This window comes from Spermophilus citellus (assembly GCF_964194105.1).
Source record: "Spermophilus citellus genome assembly, chromosome: 3".
Classification (NCBI taxonomy): Eukaryota; Metazoa; Chordata; class Mammalia; order Rodentia; family Sciuridae; genus Spermophilus; species Spermophilus citellus.
This window is the reverse complement of record NC_138184.1, coordinates 50723947-50746643: the sequence shown is the minus strand read 5'-3', so window position 1 is coordinate 50746643 and position 22697 is coordinate 50723947. Positions and strand designations below refer to the sequence as shown.

The 22697-nt window shown below is 50.4% G+C and overlaps 1 protein-coding gene across 1 annotated transcript; it reads left to right on the top strand.

Moving 5' to 3' along the window:
* Positions 1–3431: 3431 nt before the first annotated feature.
* Positions 3432–17776, top strand: ITIH1 (inter-alpha-trypsin inhibitor heavy chain 1; the record flags this gene model as incomplete). Its single annotated transcript, XM_081288241.1, has 22 exons — positions 3432–3637; positions 3880–3900; positions 4211–4377; positions 4696–4800; positions 5165–5327; positions 5848–5961; positions 7271–7396; positions 7482–7598; positions 8460–8628; positions 8718–8843; positions 10078–10259; positions 10526–10711; positions 11716–11855; positions 12700–12854; positions 12939–12953; positions 13350–13370; positions 13756–13836; positions 13955–14068; positions 15144–15345; positions 16190–16362; positions 17384–17495; positions 17647–17776. The coding sequence occupies exons 1-22, from the start codon at positions 3524–3526 to the stop codon at positions 17774–17776; spliced, it is 2733 nt and encodes a 910-aa protein (XP_081144367.1). The 5' UTR covers positions 3432–3523.
* Positions 17777–22697: the final 4921 nt, after the last annotated feature.

The following is a 22697-nucleotide window of genomic DNA, read 5'->3' as shown; positions in this document are numbered from 1 at the left end:
CTTACTTGTTAATGGGTATTTGTCTTCTTTCCCCTTTGGATTATCATAAATAAAGATTTTATAAACATTGGTGTCTTTTTGAGAATATACTGGGTAAATATGTAGGAATGGTGTTGCTAGGTCATAGGATGGGAAAATAATTAGCTTTATAGGGAGGAATTTATTTTTACATCAAGTGAATTAGCTCATATATCTTTCCATCCACACCATGAAGCTGGTACTATTATCATCCCTATTTTAACTGAGTTTCTAAGGAGTTAAGAAGCTCAAAACATCTGAATGCCTTGCCCATGCCAGGCGCGGTGTGCATGCCTGTAATCCTAGCTGCTCAGGAGACTGAGGCGGAGAAGCACGAGTTCAAAGCCAGCCTCAGCAACTTAGTGATGCCTTAGCAACTAAAAAAGACCCTGTCTCTAAATAAAATATATATTTTTAAAAGGGGCTAAGGATGTGACTCAGTGGTTAAGCATCCTCGGGTTCAATCCCCAATATGAGAAAAATTTTAAAAATGAGAGAGAGAGGGAGACTGAGTAGCACACTAGACACCAGTCACCGTTAGCTCTCCTCATCCCCTTCTTTGCACTGCTCCCACCATGGCCACATATTCATGCTTCTAGCACCTTTCATCCATGGACCAGGTTTGTACTAGCCATCTTTCAACAATCCACACTCTTCCTTTCTTTTCTTTCTTTCTTTTTTTTCTTTTTTTTTTTTTTTTTGAGATGGAATCTCCCTGTGTGGCCAGGCCCAGCATCCTACTCCTGGGCCCAAATGATCCCCACCTCCCATCCCTCCAGCTGCTTGTAGTAGCCTGGACTACAGGCATTTACACTACAGTGCTCACCCATCAACAGTCCAGTCTTGAACTTGTCATACCCCTCCTCAAAATATCTTTTTTTTTTTTTTTAATGTCAAAATTTAGGTACTAGGGTTGTGGCTCAGCGGCAAGCACTCACCTAGCACGTGCAAGGCCCTGGGTTTGATCCTCAGCACCACATAAAAATAAAATAAAGATTTTGTGTCCAACTACAACTCAAAAAAAATAAAAATTAAAAAAACAATTATTCCATGTTGTATTACTTTTTTCTTTTCTTTTTCTTTCTTTCTTTTTTTTTTTTTTTTTTTTTTTTTTGGTACCAGGGATTGAACCCAAGGGTGCTTAACCATTGACCCACATCCCCGGCCTTTTTTTAAATAACTTTATTTTATTTATTTATATGTGGTGCTGAGGATAGAACCCAGGACCTTGCACATGCAAGGTGAGTGCTCTACCCCTAAGCCATAATCCCAGCCCTCCCAGCCCTTTTTTATATTTTATTTAGAGACAGGGTCTCGTTAAGTTGCTTAGGGCCTCACTAAGTTGCTGAGGCTGGCCTTGAACTTGCATTTCTTCTGCCTCAGGCTCCTGAGCCACTTGGGATTATAGGTATGCGCCACCGCAACCGGCTCATGTCAATATTTCTTTCTTTCTTTCTTTTTATACCTTTATTTTGTTTATTTATTTTTATGTGGTTCTGAGGATCGAACCCAGGGCCTCATACATGCTAGGCGAGCGCTCTACTGCTGAGCCACAACCCCAGCCTCCTCATGTCAATATTTCTATAATCAAAATAGCTTTAGTGTTTTCTACCCGAAAGCCATCAGACCCTTATACCAGCTGTTCCTGGTTCACTTTTTCCTGCCTGCACCTTCCCAAGTGCTACTCATTTTCCGAGCCACCTCCTCTGGGAACCTTCTCCTAACCACTATGAAGATGAGGTCCACTCCTTCAAATTTCTACAGTTTTTCCTTTATGTGCCTCTCTAGCCTCCAGCCACTCCTTGGGATCCACTGGGTTTCCTTTGGCTTGTCCCACTCCATTTTCCCAAGGCACCAGCTCACTGAACACAGGGACACAGCCCAGTTTCATCATGGTGAAACTAACTAGCATGGTACCAACCCACCACCTCCAGCTCAGTTCATACTGGTACAGAAAATAAACAGACACTCAAATATACCATATCATGTTGATTCATCTAATCTTCCACAGAGGCCAGAAAACAGGTCAGAAGGTCACCTGGCCTAAGGACAATAAACTCTTTCCCAGAAGCTGCTCTTTGAGACAAAGTCCAGGAGGAGCAAACAGATATCAGAGAGGCCTCTGAGCCCCCTGTTTTCTTCAGGGTCGTGACAGCCAGAACACCCCACCCTGGGTCACAGAGTAGACTAACCAGGGGCCCTGTCTACCTGGTGAGCTGTGGCTTGTGGCCCGCAGGAAAGGTTTGGGTATAAAAATCAAGAAACTGCCTGTGCATAATGGGTGTCTGGAGACTTTTCCTCTGGGGGAACTCTGACTCTGCCTCTCTTTTCTTCCTCATAACACACAGGGCATTTCAGTGACAGCTTTGAAGTCAGAGAGACCTGGGTTTGAATCCTTGTTCTGTCGCTTGCAGTGAAATCGATGTTCCAGAAGACCATGAGGAGAAAAATTAGGCAATAAAGGGCTGAGAGCAACTTGGGGTACCTAATCGGCCCTCGAATATAAAAATGCTTCATTTGTCTTTATTCCCTGTCACCTGCTGGACATCCTTGTCTATGTACGTGGAGCACAATGAAGCTGACTTATATCCTTCCTTCCTAATCTAGACCAGAATGTCCCAAGAGATGAGGGAACGGGCTTAAAGCATAGGTCACCTATCACTCCTCCCGCCAGACTGTCCCAAAGGCCTCTGGCAGAGCTATTGTCAGGGCTGGCACCATTAGAACTGTGGATGTGCTTAGGTGTCACAGCACTTTCTAAGCCACCATATCTGCCTCCCTGACCAAAGCATGACTGAAAGGTTTGCTGATGCTTCAAGTTCAAAACACAATTTGAGTCAAATGTATGAAAGATGATATATCATGAGCTATGTAATGCTTTAAATAATCAATAAAAAAAATGAACCCAGTAAAAAAAAAAAAAAATTCTGAAACTAAAGCTTAATGAGATTTTTGCCTGGCAGTGACGAACACCTGTAGTCCCAGCAGCTCAGGGGGCTGAGGCAGGAGGATCACAAGTTCAAAGCCAGCCTCAGCAAAAGGGAGACACTAAGCAACTCAGTGAGACCCTGTCTCTAAATAAAATACAAATTGGGGCTGGGGATGTGGCTTAGTGGTCAAGTGCCCCTGAGTTCAACCCCTGAAACCCACCCCACCTCACAAAAAAAGCTTACTGAGGTTTGGAAATCCATTTTTAACATTGACTTCCTGCCAGATGTTTGTCACTGGTGCCACCTCATGCCAGAGCCAGGACAAGATGAACCATTGAGGGGTCTTGGCAGTTGCCTTTGGCTGAGTGCAGTTCTGTACACAAGGGCACAGTCTGGAGTCTGGTCAGGAGTTGACATAAGCCCAGAGCTGGGAACCCCTGGTTTCCTTGCCAATTATTGGTTCCCCAAATTGGGACATTTGCCTTCACTGTGTCTAATGTTTAATCCGTGTTTATCCAGCATGGTATTGATTGATGGTCTGAGTGAAGTGGCAGGGCAACAGGAACTTGGAGACCATGGACGGTGCCATGGCGCTTCGGGTGCTGCTGTGTGTGTACCTGGTGTCCCTCCTCACCCTACAGGCCATGTCTGCTCCAAGCTTGGCCAGAGGCAGTTCCAAGGGCAGCGAGGTACGTGGCTAAACCTTTGGGACAGAGACCTCTGTCCCAAAGAGGGACACAAGAACCCCCACCCCAGGTACCAGAGCCATCCCCACTGCCTGAATACCTCTGACTACAGAGGTTACTTCCTAGCAGTAGGAGGCAAGACTGAGAGACAGAGGACCCAGGCTTTGTCCCCTCCCACCCCTGAACAGAGGGGCCATGGTCCCCGAGCATTCCCACTCATACTTGGCCCAGGCTTTGTTTTGCAGAAGCAACAGGCTGTGGACACAGTGAGTGAGAGTCTTGGCAAAGGGGTCTGTAATGGGGCCCTTATTACAGGTTTGCTTTCTCCTGCCCCTTGCGGGTGGACTCCTTCTTCGGGTGCCATATGCTCCCGTGTCTCAGGAATGGGGGGATTGTTCCCACCTCACCTCACGCCCCACTGTACAGTCTCAGGCAGAAAAAAGGATCTTCCTGGGAGGGTTGATCTATTCTTCTGGGCACCTTGCAAGCATCAAAGCTGGGGGCTAGGACGCAGAATGACAAGGAGGTCTCTCACTGGCCTGTCCCAGGCCAAAGGTCCCTCTTGTCTCACTTTAGACAGTTGATGGCGTGTTCATCCGGAGTTTGAAAGTCAACTGCAAAGTCACCTCTCGTTTCGCCCACTATGTCATCACCAGCCAAGTGATCAACACTGCCAACGAAGCCAGGGAAGTGGCCTTCGATGTGGAAATCCCCAAGACAGCCTTCATCAGTGACTTTGCCATGTGTGTGCCTGCCTGACTCCCACACCCTGTCCCAAAGGTGTCTGTTCACCTGTCCCAGCCTAGGCCACAGTAGCCAGATGTGTAGATCATCTGCTCCCTTTCAAAAGGCCCACAGCTGGCCTCTGTGACCATGGCTGCCCACTGCACTGCCCATGGGTCCCCAGAGCATTGCAAGGCCAGTCAGGAGATACGCCCCTATGAGGGATCACGTGAACAGAGGCTTCTCCGTGTCTAGGCTCATCATATCTCTAATAGGAAGAATCCATGTGATCAAGGAGGGGTGCTTCCCCCACTGAGGGCCTTCTTCTTCCCCCACAGCACAGCAGATGGAAAGGCATTCATTGGGGACATAAAGGACAAAGTGACAGCATGGAAGCAGTACCGGAAAGCAGCCATCTCAGGAGAGAATGCTGGCCTCGTCAGGTGAATTCTGGGCCCTCCGGCCTAGCCTCTAGAGCTGAAGGCTGCAGAGGTGGCCTTGGGTGGAGAAGAGCCCCAGGATAGTAGAAAGGGAAGCAAACTACCCAGCCCTGGTGCCAACACAGATGCACTGGGCCAGGTTGATGCCCACTTGCCCTTTTCCCAGATCTGCTTCAGGGAGAAGTGGGTCCCCCCATCCCTGAGCCTTAACCCTGACCTGCCATCTGAGACAAGGGTAAGGGTCAAGGAAATCTGGGAACAAGCATGAAAATAAGAAATTGATTCTGAGGGCCATGCTTTAGGTGACAAGGATCTACATGTCATTTACTATTTGTTTGCCCATTGTTGCCTCTGGTGGCATATCCAGGGCCTCAGGGAGGAATATGGAGCAGTTCACTATCCACATCAACATTGGTCCCCAGAGCAAGGCCACATTTCAGCTGACCTACGAGGAGGTGCTGAAGAGAAGACTTACACAGTATGACATTGTCATCAAAGTCAAGCCCAAGCAACTGGTGCGCCATTTTGAGGTAGATTGAAAGTCCCAGGGCAGGACTTCTGTCTCTCACTCTCACTATGGTTCCCAGCACTGGCTCAGCATGAATCACATACCACCCTAGGCCTGGGAACACAGGGAGGGAACTGCTCCTCCAGGTGGGTTGCAATGGGCTGTTCTTGGGCAGCGAACTCTTTGAATCTTCCAACTCCCTCCTCATCTCTGAGCCTTGGTTTGCCCATCTGCTAAATGGGCAATTCCTGCATTCCCCAGGAATATCACAAGAATCACAAGAGACACTGAATGTCCAGGTAATTTGTAAACCAGAAAGTCCTGGGAAGCCCAATGGGCTGAGTTGAGGGGTTTCAGACATGTGCATCTTCATTGAATAAACATTTTTGGAGTGCCTACTATGTGCCAGGCCCTGTGCTGAGAACTGCATGGGCACTGTACACAGTAGGTATCCAGGTCACATTTAGGCTCTTGGCTGAGACATTTAGGCTCTTTGCTGTCCCAAACGGGACCTTGGTACAGAATTTCCTTCAATGGTGCAGATTGACGTGGACATCTTTGAGCCCCAGGGGATCAGTAAGCTGGATGCTCAGGCCACCTTCCTCACCAAGGAACTGGCAGCCCAAACTATCAAGAAGTCCTTCTCAGGGAAAAAGGTACATGGAATGACAGGGGATGGTGGTGGGTCCCTAAGGACTTGGCAGCCTGACCCATCCATGAGGCAGGTCTAGGCTTAGCACAGGAAGCAGGTAGGGATGCAGGCTTCCCTCGGGGTGAGAGGAGCAGATGCCATGTGGTTGGAATCCCAGGGAAACTCATCACTCCCGATCCTTAGAACAATGTAGCAAAAACGGCACCCTGAGGTGGGGCAGGTACCAAGTCCAGCTCTACCACTTGCTGGATGCATGGTCTGGGCAGGGGGAGTTGCTTGAACCTCAGTTTCCTCTTTGCCTGCCTCACACACAGCATTTAGAGAGATGTTCCACACAGAAGCCAATCTCAGGTACAGTTGTGGTTAGGACTCAAGGCTTCAGTCTTCTTCTTCTTCTTCTTCTTCTTCTTCTTCTTCTTCTTCTTCTTCTTCTTCTTCTTCTTTTTCTTCTTCTTCTCTCCCTCTCTCTCTCTCTCTCTCTCTCTCTCTCTCTCTCTCTCTCTCTCTCTCTCTCACCAGAAGTTGAACTCAGGGGTGCTCAACCACTGAGCCCCAGCCCCCAGCCCTTTTTATATTTTCTTTAGAGACAGGGTCTCACTAAGTTGCTTAGGGCCTCACTAAGTTGCTGAAGTTGGCAAGATCCTCCAGCCTCAGCCTCCTGAGTCACTGAGATTACAGATACATGTCACCGCACCCTTCTTCAACTTTATTTTTTGTCTTTTGTTTTGTTTTGTTTTGATTTTGTTTGTGATGAGCATATCTTACTTTTAAAACAAGCAAGCAAGAAGAAAACAATAAAATTTCTTTAAAGAGAATGAGGAAAATACATAAATATAGAAAGTAGTGAATAAAAACCATCCCTAGTGTCCTCGAGGACCAGCACCACTCAAACCTGACCCCAGCTCTGTTTCTGGGCCTTTCCTTCTGTTTCCTGCTCTTTGTTGACCAGGCAGATTTTATTTGTGAGCAGTGTGCTGTAGCCTTGCTTTTTTACTTGACAATTGGAGTTGACTGAGGTTTTCTCATTCCTTCCTACTGCTATTATTTGGTTCTTGCTTATGTACCCCAAATGGTGATGCTTACTGTAGAAAATTCCAGTGACTGAGAAGCACAGAGGACTGAATCTTCTCTCCTATCACATACAGATGTGCATTTTCAGCAGCTGCTTGAATGGCCCACTGAATTAGTTTCTGTGGCCAGGCAAACACACACACACACACACACACACGCACATACATACACACGCAGAGAGGCACACATCTTCCTACATGTGTGCACAAACTAGTAATGTCTCAAACCCTCAATGATTCTAGGGTCATGTGCTCTTCCGCCCCACCGTGGGCCAACAGCAATCCTGCCCTACATGCTCTACGTCCTTGCTGAATGGGGATTTCAAGGTCACCTATGATGTCAATCGAGACAAGCTCTGTGACCTATTGGTGAGCCTGAAACTTCTGGCCCCAGCCCCAGAGGGTGGGCAAGGATGCTTTTGAGAGAGGATTCAGTCACTTGCCTCTATTTCAGGTGGCCAATAACTACTTTGCCCACTTCTTTGCCCCCAAAAACCTGACGAACATGAGCAAGAACATCGTTTTTGTGATTGACATCAGTGGCTCTATGGAAGGTCAGAAAATGAAGCAGGTAAAGTGGCTCAAAGCAGTTCACTCAATGGAAATTTCTTCAGCCCTGTTACTTACCCCATTGCAGTTTGGCTGTCAGATTCTGGTTTGGGTGATTGAACTGGAAATCCCAGTTGTTAGGGACTCTAGCATTAGCTTCTGCTTCCTTGCTGGGCAACCTTGGTCAGGCACTTCTCAATGGCTACAAGGAGGATAATACGGTGTCACATTATGGTGCTTCCCCATGGAGATGAGCATGGAAGAGCAAAACTGTGCACTACAAGTGCTGGCAATAACTAAGGTGGTCTGTAAGAGGGCATCTTTTTTTTTTTTTTTTGGTACCAGGAATTGAACTCGGAGGCACTCTTCCACTCAGCCTCATCCCCAGCCCTATTTTGTATTTTATTTAGAGATAGGGTCTCACTGAGTTGCTTAGGGCCTCCCTTTTGCTAAGGCTAGCTTTGAATTCTCGATCCTTCTGCATCAGCCTTCTGAGCCACTGGAAGTATAGATGTAGGCCCACACTTGGTCTTGCAGCAGGGCACAGCCCACAGCCCTCGGTGTCCCACCCTTGACACAGTGAAGCTGTGGCTGGACAAACTGAGTTTTGGAAACACAGCCAAAACACAGGGGGACCTTTCTTAATCCTGCCCCATCCAAACTCCTGATCATTCCTTGACCCCGTGCTGGGTCTTTTGCCTTCTCCATGCCTCTTATGCTTTTCTCTTGGGATGACCTGGCTGTCCTGTTCATCCCCTCCTACCCATCCACTGTGTGTCTCCATCCTGTGGATCTCTGACATGGCTATCTGGAGTTGATAGAAGGTGCTATCCTGAGGCCACCCTGGGGCTGTGTTCCTCAATGGAATGTCCTGTCCTTGCAGACCAAGGAGGCACTCCTGAAAATCCTGGGAGATATGCGGCCACAGGATTACTTTGACCTGGTCCTCTTTGGTTCTCAAGTGCAATCATGGCGGGGCTCACTGGTGCAAGCGTCAGAGGCCAATCTTCAAGCAGCTCGAGACTTCGTGAAGCGCTTCTCCGTGGAGGGGGGTAAGGATGGGGATCCCAGGCCACCTTGGCATTACCTCTGTTTCTTTGGGATATGAGTGTACACTGGTCTGATTTCTCTCCTTTTATAGCCACAAACCTGAATGGAGGTTTGCTCCGGGGAATTGAGATCCTGAATGCAGTTCAGGGAAACGGCCCAGAAGTCAGTAATCAGGCTTCGATTCTCATCATGTTGACAGACGGGGAGCCCACTGAGGGTAAGCTCCTGGAAGGCTGCCCTGGGAGGTGATCATCTCCTTGTTACTGGAGGTGTTTAAGGTGATATTGGAAATACAACCATTGATGGGCCATTGGGGACACAAAGGTTCAGGGTAAAGGCAAGGATTATCCTGAAAATATAATTAAGACCACAAAGTCTATGAGAACTTCAAGGACTCACTCTGTCCTGTGAGTTGGGAATATTTCTGCATGACAAGGGCCCTGGGGGATAGGCAGAATTCCTAGATCGAGCTTAATGGAATATATATATGTATACAGATATGTGCATATGTGTGTATACATACATATATTATGTATATACCAGGGATTGAACCCAGGAGTGCTTTTACCACTGAGCTACATCCTCAGCCCTTTTTATTTTTATTTATTTTTTTTTTTATTTTGAGATAGGGTCTCTCTAAGTTACTAAATTGCTGAGTTGACCTCAAACTTGTGATCCTCCTACCTTAGCTTCCCCAGTTGCTGGGATTACTGGCGTGCACCATCATGTCTGGGCTGGAATTAATAATTTAATATATTTAATATATTCAGCATCTATTGTATGACAAGCCCAAGATGAGGGAGTAAGTCCTACCAAGAGAACAAAAAAAAATGTTTCTTGTTCCACTACTGGGGGCAGACCCAAGGGCAGAGTTTCTGCTAAGGGCCCTTAGCAGAAAGACAGGGTGACAGAGGGGTCTGTGGAAACACAGACAAAGGAGTACCTGGGCTAAGTGAGGCGTGGAAAGGCCTCCTAGAAGAGGTGAATCCTGATCTCAGTATGGAAGGAAGAGAGAGAGGGAAGTAGGAAGGGATCCCCACATGCTGAGGGCCAGCAATCTCATAACGGCCTGGATGTGTGGTTACAGGAGTGAGGTGGGGGGAAGGTGTATGCACTGGCAGGGCCTGCCCCCAAACTGTGCAGAACAGGTGAGACATAGTGGAAAGTTGGCAGGGCCTCAGAGGCCACACCAGGAGACCTGGGAAGGCTTCAAGCAGCATGAGATCTGCTTGGATGGATCCATGTGGTTGGCAAGGGTCTGTGAGGAGCGCCATTACTAGTTATTGCAGTTGCCATGAGAGCCAGGAGGAGGAGATATCTCTAGATGCCCATGGAGACTGGAGGTGACCTAAGATGAAGCTGTGGACCCCTGGGAGTGTTCCTCAAAGCCTCCTAGCACCCCACATGCTGTGGGCCAGCAATCTCATAACAGCCTGGATGTGTGGTTATAGGAGTGACGGACCGTTCCCAAATCCTCAAGAATGTCCGTGAAGCCATCCGGGACAAGTTCCCACTCTACAACCTGGGCTTTGGCCACAACCTGGACTTTAACTTCCTGGAGGTCATGTCCAAGGAGAACAATGGATGGGCCAAGAGAATCTATGAGGACCATGATGCCACTCAGCAGCTACAGGTCTCCCCCTGCACCCGCCATATACCACCACCAGCATGCCACGAAGAGCCCTGCCTTTGTGGCCATTTGCCCATCAGCCTAGAGGAAAAGATACAGCTCTGATACCAAGTTCAAATTAGCTGTGCGACAGCAAGCCAGTTGCTTAACCTCTTTGAGCCTCAAATTCCTCCTCTGAAGGGGGGATCCTGACACCCTACTTGGTGATTAGATTTCCCATCAGGTACCCATGGTGCTCAGCTCTTAGGTTGCACCCCCTGTCCCTGCAGAACTTCTACGACCAGGTGGCCAGTCCCCTGCTGGTGGATGTGGAGTTGCAGTACCCCCGGGATACCATCTCTGCCCTGACCCAGCACCGACATAAACAGTACTATGATGGCTCGGAGATCATGGTGGCTGGGCGCATCGCTGACCAAAAACTGGGCAGTTTCAAGGCCGAAGTGCAAGCCCGTGGGGTAAATGATGGGTCATGGAGGACAGAGAGGCCAGATAGCAAACAGGCCCCAAACCCACTTTTCTCAATCCCTGCCTGCTCCTGGGGGCCTCTCTTTCCTCAGAGAAAAGAGGCATGCGCCCTCTGCATGCCACATACACCCCAGGCCTGGGGGCTGGACAGGCTGGAATAGGATCAATGTGGCCTAGATTAGCTATAACCTTTAGGCCCCAAATGGAGCACCTGTGACTGCTCACCTCATTCCTGCAAGGGTATGAGAGAGCAAGAGGCCGGCTTCTTTCTTCTTACTTGAGAACCATTTCCCGAATACCTACTGTGTACCAGGTTTTGTGCCATGGTGTAGTATAGATATACATGTGCCCAGGTATGTTAGAAGAAGTTACAGGTGTGGGAGTCCTGGACCCTGCCGTCCAGAGCATGGACTCCAGCCCACAGTGCAGTTAAGGGTTCAGAACTCAGGCTTTGAGAAAGGAGAGCCAAACTGGTCCCTGGCTCTGCCCTGACCAGTTGGGTGACCTTGGGCAAGTGAATCCAGCTCTCTAAGCCTCAGTTTCCTTTGTGGTACCATGGTGGTAACATTGCCACAGAGTGTTGTAGGGGACAAATGGAACAGTCCATGGAATATCCTTATGCAGTGCCTGGTCCATAAGACATCCTTGGAGGGTGGACCCCATAATTGTACTCAGGAAGAGAAGGCCTACTGTGTGCTGTCCATGCTGCATGGGGCAGCCCACCTTGAACTTGGAGAAGAAGATCTTAGTAGAAACAGCTGGGTATTTTCTGGCTTGGTTCTCCAATCCTATGGGATCCCAGGGCCTAGGCCCAGCCTGGCTTCCAGATGGTGGTTGAAAGAATGAATGGATGAAGGCAAAAATAGGCTCGGGAAAGAGGAAGATGTTGAGAGTGAAACTCCAGAGGTGACCGTGGGGCACTCAGAGCCTTGGACACCAGTGAAGTGTCATGCTCATCATGGCTCATGGCCTCTCTCCCCATTCCAACCCTCAGGAGGGACAAGAATTCAAGACAACCTGCCTAGTGGATGAGGAAGAGATGAAGAAACTGCTCCAAGAACGTGGCCACATGTTGGAGAACCATGTTGAGCGCCTCTGGGCCTATCTCACCATCCAGGAGCTGCTGGCCAAGAGGTAGGACCCTTCCAGATACCTGGAACTGTTTACCCTAGGGCCCCCCATGTCTTACAAACAGAGAAGGGGCAGTTCTGGGCCTTCAGGGTACAAGCGGTCACATTTACTTTCCTCTTACTTTGCTTAATGAGTTAATATCAACCAGTTGGTCAATAGTGTGGGTGAGCCCTCTGGGGGAAAGGCGGCCTGCTGTTTACCTCATTGAGCTGCCTTGGCAGAGGCTGCTGTTGACTGTGGGGCTGTGCAGTGTCTAAACACACTCATTTAGTCTTCAAAACCTTTGGGGGAACCTGGCGCGGTGGTTCACACCTGTAACCTGGCGCGGTGGTTCACATCTCTGCTGGGAGGCTGAGATAAGAGTTCAAAGCCAGCCTCAGCAATTTAGTGAAGCCCTAAGCAACTCAGTGAGACCCTGTCACTAAATAAAATATTAAAAAGGGCTGGGATGTGGCTCAGTGGTCAAGCACCCCTGTGTTCAATTCCTGGTTCAAAAACAAAAAGAAAAAAAAAACAACCATGAGAGAATTCCCTTATTATCCTCATTTAAAAAGATGAGCAATCAGAGGCTCAAAAAGATTAGTCTAGCTGCTAAATTCTCTATGTATCTCCAAGACATACCTCTCAACATTGTCAGTCTCCAGAGTTCCCCCCTCTGGCTGTGCGAGGTCATGAAACCCGGAAGTCCCCAATGCCATAACCACTGAACAGGGAACGACAGATTTTTTATGTTTGTTGAATGAATGAATGAATGAAGGAGCGAACCACTGGATGGAAGGAAGAGGGAATGCAGCTCTGTTATGGCCTGTACTGGGGTCTTGGATCCAACCTCTGTCTTGCCCTACAGGATGACGGTGGAAGGGGAGGAGAAGAACAAGCTGTCATCCGAGATCCTGAAGATGTCACTGGACTATCAGTTTGTGACCCCACTGACCTCCATGACCATGCGAGGCATGAAAGACCAGGAAGGGCTGGAGCCCATCATTGACAAGGCCGAGGATGGTATGAGCAGTGTCCGGGGAGGGGGAATCTCTGGGCCGAAAAACTCCTGGGCTTTAATTCTCTTCTTTTTCCCCTCCCTTCCAGATTCTCAGCCCTTGGGTGAGTTGAAATCGTGTTGGTTTTAGTGCAGGGCTTCCCATGGCTGGGCAGGTGGCATGTGCTCCAGCCCCAAGCCCACAGCTCCCCATACCCACCCCTTCCCTGACCCTACCCCTTCCCAGGCTCCTTCCTTCCCCTGAGACACCACTTCACTGCAATTCATGGCTGCACCCCGGGAGCCTCTGCACCCACCTCCAGTGAGGTCCCCCCACCCCCCTGCACAAGCATGCATCTCTGAGGAGGTGGGGGACACCTGGGGAGAAGTAAGACACCCAGTAGGACTGGTCCCTGGCCTGAATCATCTCTGGGCCCAGGGTGCACTTGTGGACTGAGCCTGGTGCCCATGCATGTGGAGCTCTGTGGTGACACTGTCCTCTTTGTCCTTGTCTTCTTCAGAGATGCTGGGACCCAGAAGGAGTAAGTGGCAGCCATCCTGGCGACACGTCTCTACCTCTTCCTCACACTGCTGGCCCTCTGGCTGAGAAAAGCCTCTGGAGTATCACCCATTCCACTCTCTTCAATGCCTAGAATAGTCCTTGTAACAGTCCCCCTGACGAGGGCCTGGCTTCCCCAACCTGTGGGAGGAGACCCAGGGGGCTAGCCCACCATCCCAGGCCAAACCTCTGTCCCTATAACCCGAGAGGCAAATGAGGGCACTTGATGCTCTGAGGCCACCCCACTCCTGTGGCCTCAGGCCAGCCCGCGTTGGGGGAGGTCATTAGCAGAGTGACTGGCAGCTCCAGGAAGGCCTGGTCACCTCCCGGTCACCTCCTCCACGGTGCCGACACTCTCTCGCCCACAGCGTTCGTGCTGTCCGCTGCCCAGCCTTCCCCGACTCGCCCCAGCCCCAACTTCCAGGAGTTGCCAAACCGAGTGACGGGCGGTGAGTCCTTGGGAGTATTGGAGGGGTGACCCCGACTGGCCCATCTGTCTCTGGGACCTGCCTAGTTGAACACTTCCTGCCTGATCCCCAATCTAATGCCTCCATGCTGTGTTCCCAGTGGACACTGACCCACACTTCATCATCCACGTGCCCCAGAAAGAGGATGCCTTGTGCTTCAACATCAATGAGGAACCTGGCGTGATCCTGAGCCTGGTACAGGACCCGGACACAGGTGACTCTCATGCCATCTGCCAGAGAGGGCAGGGTCAAGGCTCCTCCACACTCCACATTCGACCACGGAAAGGACTGCGGCCATAGACCCCACTGCCCTGTGCACCTTCCATTTTTCTGGGCTCTGCCTGCCTTCTTCTCCACCCCCTGGCAGGACCCCACATAGGACCAGCTTCATAGATCTATGACCCACCCAGAAGCATAGGACATACACTTAGAAGGGTCTCATACTTGGTTTAATGCTCTTACTGTCTTGAAATCCTTAACCATTTTTAAATGAGAAGCCCTTCTTTTCTTTCTTCTCTCTCTCTCTCTCTCTCTCTCTCTCTCTCTCTCTCTCTCTCTCTCTCTCTTTGGTACTGGGAACTGAATACAGGTGCTCAACCACTGAGCCACATTCCCCCTACTTTTTATTTTTGAGATCCGGTCTTGGGTCTTGCTGAGTTAGTTAGGGTCTCACTAAATTGCTGAGGCTGACTTTGAACTTGTGGTCCTCCTGCCTCAGCCTCCTGAGCTGCTGGGATTACAGGGATGCGCCACTACGCCCGGCATCTCTCAGCCCTTACCTCCCCCCCTAGTCTGGTCAATCCAGTTGCCATGTTTGTTGAGCACTTACAAGGGATGAGGATGCAGAACCAAGACTGTCCCTGGCCCTCATAGAGGTTTGGGGAGGGAGAAAGAGAATAGGTCTCCAAATTCCGAGATGATAATTTCAGAGTGTTGGAATGGTGAGGATGGAGAGCTGGGCCTCTGTGAAGAGGCTCTACAAATATATTTTTAGCATCTGCTGTGATCTTGGGAGGGCCTGGGGTCCAGGAAGGAGCAGGCCCACAATCTGCCCTCAGGAAGGCAGGCTTTCTTCAGAGCCAGAGCCCAGGGCTAAGTCTGGGATATCTAGTGCAGCTGGAGGGGCAGGGAGCAAAGTGGGAAGGAAAAAGGTGGGACTATGAGCAGGACCAGTCCCAAAGCCCCCACTGGAGGGGAGGCCCTCAGACAGTGTAGGATGTGTGGAGTGGGGGGCCTCCAAGATGGAGGCACAGCATGAGTGAAGGCTGACAGCCCCCACCCTGCTACAGGCTTCTCAGTGAACGGGCAGCTCATTGGTGACAAGGCCAGGAGCCCTGGGCAGCACGAGGCCACGTACTTTGGGAGACTGGGGATCGCAAACCCTGCGACAGGATTTCAGCTGGAGGTGACCCCTCGGAACATTACGCTGAACCCCGGTGAGGGCGGGCCCGTGTTCTCCTGGAGGGACCAGGCTGTGCTTCGTCAGGATGGGTAACTAGACTGGAAGGGGAGGTGGGGGAGGTGACATGGGTCAAAGCCCAAAATGCCCAGCACCAGCTGTGTTGTCTGAGCCCACAGATCCACCAAGCAGTGTCAGGGAGTGTGATGTCCGTGGGGCCTGAGCAGGCAGGTCACACTCCATGCACCCCTCCACCTTCCAAGGACTCTGGGCCAGGCTGCCCGGCCACCCGTGCTCCCAAGGAGTCCTCACACTCAATTCCATTCTGGTCTTCACCAAGCGAAGCCAGATCACCTCCCAGCTCAGAAGCCACTTCTTCCCTGAAGCCCTCACACTCTCTTGTTCTCCTGAATCCCAGCACTGTCTTGGCAGTGCTGGCACCTGTCACAATCTGCCTGGTCACATGACTGTCCGTTTCATCATGCATTCATTTATTCAACGAACTCTGCAGACAGAGCACCAGAGCTTGATTCTGAGTAGCAGAGCTATAGAAAAAGGTGGAGTGAGTCTGGGGTGGAAGACACAGGTGATAAGTCAGAGGACACAGACTTGGATATTAGACTGGCTGGTGTCTGAGTCCTGGTTCCACTGCTAACCAGCACTGTGATCTTGGGCACATTACTTAACCTCTCTGAGCCTTGGTCCTCAGGAGATCAGAGTGAGAAATGAATGATGCAGTTTGCATAGAGGGGTCGGCACAGCCTTGGAAGCCTTGAGCAAGAGCAACACAAAACACGGAGCAAGTAACACCCAAACATCTGGGGGTGAAGGCCTTGGGGGGTGGTCATAAGAGCTGGGTCCCAGAGGGCAAGGGCAGCTGAATGGAGGGGGATGCAGTGCAGCTGCTCTTGCCCTGACAGACACCTGGCCCTGCAGGATAGTAGTGACCATCAACAAGAAGAGAAGCCTGGTGGTGTCCATGGATGACAGGGCCACCTTTGAAGTTGTCCTGCACCGAGTGTGGAGGGGGAGTACAGTCCAACGGGACTTCCTGGGCTTCTATGTGTTGGATAGTCACCGGATGTCGGCTCGGACACATGGGCTGCTGGGTACGGCTGGCAGGCGGGCAGAGCGGGGGGTGTTGAAGCCAGAGTGCTTCTAGGTCCTGGACCACCAAGACAGGCCAATCTCCAACATGGCATCCAGGTCTCAGCTTGAGTTCAGGCGGGCTGTCCTGATGAGGCTGGGGAGGTGGCTCAGTGGTTGAGTGCCCCTGAGTTCAATCCCCAGTACCAAAAGAAAATGATGTCTGGGGTTTAATAACAGCAAATTCTCTCTCTCCTTCCTTCCTCCCTTCCTGGTGAGGGTCTTGTCCCACAAACAGGCTGTGATCCAACCCACAATGAAACAAAACCTACGTGAGCCTGGGGGCAAGGATAGGAGAGAGCACCAGTTAGCAAACAGAAAGACCCAGAGAGCTCCCAGGGACCTTGAGTGGGGTAGACACACAGCCACACTGCATCTGTGTAGCCAACTGTTGATCCTGCCTTCTATGGGCACCTGCCCCTCAAACCTCTCTCTCCAGGCAGATGGGTTAGATTGGAATTGGTTAAAAAGACAAGAGGCAAGCTGGGTGAGGTGGCGCACACGTGTAATCCCGGCAGGTTGGGAGGCTGAGGCAGGAGGATCTTGAATTCAAAGCCAGCCTCAACAACTTAGTGAGGCCCTAAACAACTCAGTGAGAACGTGTCTCTAAATAAAATATTTTAAAAAGGACTGGGGATGTGGCTCAGTGGTTAAGTGCCCTGGATTTAATCTAAAGTTACCCCTCCACCAAAAAACAGGAGGTAAGACCACCTGAAGATAAATAGATCTGCATCTCTACAAGTCAGCTAAGATGGCTTTAAAAAAAAAAGTTGTCGATGGACACAATAGCTTTATTTTTATTTATTTTTGTGTGGTGCTGAGGATCGAACTTAGTGCCTCACACATGCTAGGCAAGCGCCCTATCAGTGAGCCACAACCCCAGTCCCTAAGATGGCTTTCGATGCCAAGATTTATCACCAACAATCGATCAAAGCAGGATCCACCCCTCCTGCAGTAACTGCTGCCTCCACTGTGTCTTTCCAGGACAATTCTTCCACCCCCTTGATTTTGAAGTGTCTGACATCCACCCAGGTTCTGACCCCACAAGGTCAGATGCTATAATGATGGTGAAGAACCGCCGACTGACAGTCACCAGGTGGGTGGGCTGCTCCCCAGCACTCCTGCCCTCGGCTGCTTTTCATTTGTTATTATTGATCAGGGACTTCCTCTAGGTGTCACATGGGTTGGAGAGCTTCCTGGGAAGGTACAATCTTGCCAGGTGCTAAGAGTGACTTTTTCATCCTTAGAGGCTTACAGAAAGACTACAGCAAGGACCCCCGACATGGGGCAGAGGTATCCTGCTGGTTTGTCCATAACAACGGAGCTGGACTGATCGATGGAGCTCACACTGATTATATCGTCCCTGACATCTTCTGAGCCCTCCCACCAGCACACCAGTCCTCCCTTGGAACCATAGCCCAGGAGGAAGACAGCATCCTGATCTGCCACACCTCCCAGAGCAAGCTCACCCCTTGTGTCAAACCACCCTAAGACTTCCATTAAAGAGAAGCTGTGTCCAACCCAGAGCTGGCTGCTTTTGGGGAAGGAGGACAACGAGGGAACAACCTGACATGCTTCCTCCCTGGGAGGGCTCAGGGATCACAGCAAACCCCGGGGTGGGAAAAGCAGATCTGAGGCTGGGAGGGGAGCCCCATCCACTCTGCCTCCACCCACCACAGCCTGTTCTCTGCAGCCACCTGACTCTATGCTCTGTCCTCTGGGTGCTCCCCCATACTCTTGCACACAGCTCCCTCTGCACACTCAGGGACCCAAGGATGATCTGGCAGCATGGGTGTCCCAGCTGATCCGGAGCTTCCTGTAGCCAAGCACTGTTTGAATGATTTACTTGAATTCTTTAAGTACATTTCACCATGCCCATTTATAGCTGAGGAAACTAAGGATTAGGTAATCTGTCCAGAATCACTCAGCTAACCAGAGGCAGGTCTAGGACTTGAACTAGTGCTGTCTTACATCAGCCATCTGTCACATATGACTACACCCGTCAGCTGGGAGACAGAAGGCCAAAGCCTGTCGGGACTTGGTTCCAGATAACTTAAAATGAACATCTGGAAGAACTGATTCCAGGTAGTGTTGGGGTCCCAAAGAAGTCTACCAAGAACAGGAAGCTGCACCATGGGGGTCATGGCTTCCACCTCAACCCCATTTCCCTGCTGGGGATTGGCGACCTCTGACAGACAGCTTGGTATTTCGCAGAGGCAGAGAAAAGCACTGGCCAAAGGTGGGAATTCAGGGGCCTGAGGCCCACATTACTGTCTCCTCATTCTGGTGTCTAGAATTACCTCACCAGGGATCCTTCCCTTGGCTCAGCCTGGCGACCCAGTCAAAATGCAATGTCTCAGAGTGCTAGGAGACGAATCTACACACTAACCCTTCACATGAAGGTGGGTGGGCCTCCACCAACTCCATTCCAAACAGCTTCTTTTTTCTCTGCTGCTTCTGTCCAGTTCCTGCTCCAACGAGGGCTGCAAGGGCCCAGCTAGGACAAGGATGAGTTTTGAGGGCCCAGATGAATAGCACACACACACACACACACACACACACACACACACACACACACACACACAAATTGAGTCCCGTAGCACAAGTCCAAGGCTGCCCTAGTCCAGGTGCGGTGGCTCTCACCTATAATCCTAGCTGCTCAGGGGGCTGAGGCAGAAGGATTGCAATTCAAAGCCAGCCTCAGCAACATAGCGAGGCCCTAAACAATTTAGCAAGACCCTGTCTCCAAATAAAAAATAAAAAGGGCTGGGGATGTGGCTCAATGGTTAAGTGGCCCTGGGTTCAGTCTCTGGTACCAAAAAAAAAAAAAAAAGGCTGCCCCAGGTCTGGGGACTCAGAGCCCTTTAGGAGCAGGCAGTGGGCAAGCCCACACAGGCTCAGAGAGCAGCTCACGTCCTGGATTTCTCAAGGGCTGCTGAAAGGCAGACGGCCAAAGCCTGTTGGAACTTGGTTCTTACTGGGACAAAGGTGGCTCTGTCATCATCCTGCCCAACTTGGGCCTCCTCTTCCCCTCCTGTAGAATGAAGATGGGGTGAGCCTAAAGAGCTCTTAGAATCTGTATAATCCTAAATTTTGCATGATGGCTCTGGTTCCCTCCAAGACCCCTGTCATTCCTTAGGGCCTCTCTTTCTTTCTTTCTTTCTTTTCTTTTCTTTTTTTTTTTTTTTTTTTTTTTTTGTACTGAGGATGAACCCAGGGCTGCTGTATCACTGAGCCACATCCCCAGCTTTCTTCATGTTTTTGAGATAGTATCTCACTAAGTTGCTGAGGACAGCCTTGAATTTAAGATTCTCCTGCCTTGGCCTCCTGAGTGCCTGGGATTACACATGTGCACCACCAGGCCAGGTTCCTCAGGGCCTCTTAAACAACCGCAGAATCCCTATTTTGAATTGTCCCTCTCTTAAAACTCCAGTAGTTTAGATAAGGGAGGCTAAGAGTAACTCTGTGATCAGCTGTGGAGCCATTGAGAAGGAACCATTGGGTAATGTGAGCAAGACAACAGTCCTGCCCCAATCCCGCCCCACAGTGATCTGTGACCACAGCTGCTAAAAATGACCACACAAACAGAAGGTTTAATTGCAGCTCTTGGGATCTCCTCTGCATCTCCAGGTGTTGATTGCCAGCTGGGTTTGGGCTCCCAGCCTGCACTTGATGCCCACTGCCAGTGGGGGTCAGCATCAAGATTTAGGAGACCGGAGGAGAGCAGGCACTGCCCAGCCAGGCCTCAGCATGAACAGTAACCGCTCAGCAGCTGCATCTGTCACTCTACCATCATTTTGCTGACTTGCCAACTCTTTGTCATTGTTCCATGGCTCCTGCCACTTCCAGTCATTAGTCTATGGCCTCCTTGTGTCATCCCCTGCCACATAATTTCTGCTTCCTGCCTTCTTCCTTGCTCCCAGCAACCAACTGTCTCTGTACATCTCACAGTCAGTCCCAGAACTTTTGGCCAAGGCCATGGGAACATCCATAAGTTAGCTGTCCTCTGCCCAAGTGTCCCTGTCTATTCCACTCAGCAATGGGCCAAGGGGGAGAGTCATGGGGTCAGCTTCACTCAGAGAAGCCATGAGGATGCTGGACTTGGGGCAGCTGCCCCTAAGGGACTGGGGACCAGCATGGCCCTGATGTGGCTCAGGAGGTCCCAGCCCCCATGGGGAGAATCCAAGTTCTGCCTCTGAAGCTCCCATTGTCCTGGATGCCAGAGCCCCAGCCTCACTGGTGGCCTTTGGAGGAATGACTCCCCAAGAGGCCAAGGGAAATCCAGTCTCTCTGGCTGAGCCCTGGTCTACCACGCGGCCTGCGCAGTGGTTTCATTAATGAGGTTCTGGCATTAAGTTAGTTAGAAGAGATCAAAATAAAACACACAGACAGTACCTTATTTTATATTGCTAGGTCCGAGACGGCCTCCCTGGTCCCCGCCTCAAGCCGCCCAGCAGGGCAGCGAGGATTACTCTGGGCTAGCAGGAGAGAGAGAGAGCGAACACGCCGGGGATCAGCCTTTTATTTGGGGGAAACAAGAGATTCAGGGGAGAATTCCATCCAATGAAGGTTGAGGGGGGGGCTGCACTCCAAGGTCAGGGTCAGTGATTGGGTCTCCAGGGTCAGTGGTTACGCACACCCCCACACGGATGGGCTCTCTCATCAGGAAAGGGTCGGGATAACTCCGACACAGCCAGAGTGCCTCAGGCCCTTAACGGAAGTCACCCAATCACGTGTCAGAATGGCTCCCCACACCCTGGGAACGCCAAGTGGATCATGATAACATGGGTCCAGAGAGATCGTCAGACCTGAGCACATAAACCTCGCCATAATACAAGGTGGGCCTTCAAGGAGCTTGGAGCTTGGAACATGGCTGTCCTTTAGCCCATTAGGAGAAGAGGGAGGAAGGTTCCTGAAGGAGAAGTCCTGAGGCTGGCAGGAAGATGAGGGATGCCATATGCAGCGAAAGAGAGGGCATTCCAGTGGAAGAAGAGTAAGTTGAGAAAAGCAAGTTAGAGACAAATCCCAGGGAGAACTGGGCCACAGGACTTGGGATTTGCTCTTTTCCTGGTGTCCTTGCTGCAGGAAAGCAGGGAGCTGAGACTCCAGACCTCAGTTCTTGTGTTCCCACAAAAGAAAATTTAAAAGTCAGCCACCAAAATCCATGCAAGAGAACTTTATTACAGGTGAAAGTAAAAGCCAAGTGAGGCTCAAGAAGAGAGCACTCTCAAGAGAGAGGGTGGGCCGTCTCCAAGCAGAGAATGACAAAGGAGACAATGCTGTCCCCAAATTTATTACTGTTTGATGTTTACCAGGAGAACATTTAGCACTTTTGCCACCTTTTGCACTCTTTGCCAATCAGGTGTTCAACTCCTCCTTCACATTGGGTGGTAGAGATTTTGACCTTAATTGGTTCCACTTAATTTGACCTTAAGTGGAACTGTCATGGTGGTCATCCTATTCAGGGGGGCTTCATCCACAAGTCAATCCCACGTTAATGCAGGCACTGGGGTCAGTAGCTGGTCAGAAGTTATCTTAGTGTCCCTGTGCTACTAAAGGAATCCTCCTTCCCAGACAATTGGAGACACTTATAGCCATAATTCCTAACTTCACACCAACCTCAGGGGGCCCTGTCAAGAGTTAGTCCCATTCATCCTATTCTCTTGATGTGATTTTCAACTAGCTCCCTTGCTTCTGTTTATTTTCTCCAAATTAACTACCATCCTTTGCTTTCTCGTCTACTTTGGAAGTAATTAAAAGCAGACCCTAAGTCATTTAATGAACACGTGACCTTGCCTGCATTTCACTGCTCATTGCTAGCTCCTACCTAACACCTTGAGAATCACAATAGGATAATGAGCAAGGGGTTCAGCCACAGAGGTCTGAGCTTAAAGGTGATGGTCTGGTTTTATGCCCCTGCTGCCTTGCGAAGAGCAGGGCTATGATCCAGGCATCAGACCAGAGTTCCTGCAAGTGGTGAGGACAAGGGGCTGCGATGCTGAGATAGATGCCTTTTGCTCTCAATGGAATTCCACACCCTGTCTCCCATCACCCCCATGGGTGAAGGCCCAGGGCCTGTTTGTCAACACGATTTCTGCTTTTCTGGGGGCCTCCATGTCCCTGGCCTGTCAGGAGTGAAGTCCCAACCCTGTCAATGCCCATGGGGCCCTCTTCATACAGACACATCCGCCCACACCATTTCCCAGAGAAGCTTCCGGCCTTCTCTGCTCCAGTCCCAAGCTGCAGGTCACTGACCCTGCTCGGAAAACACCAGACTGGCTAATATAAGGAGGGCGGG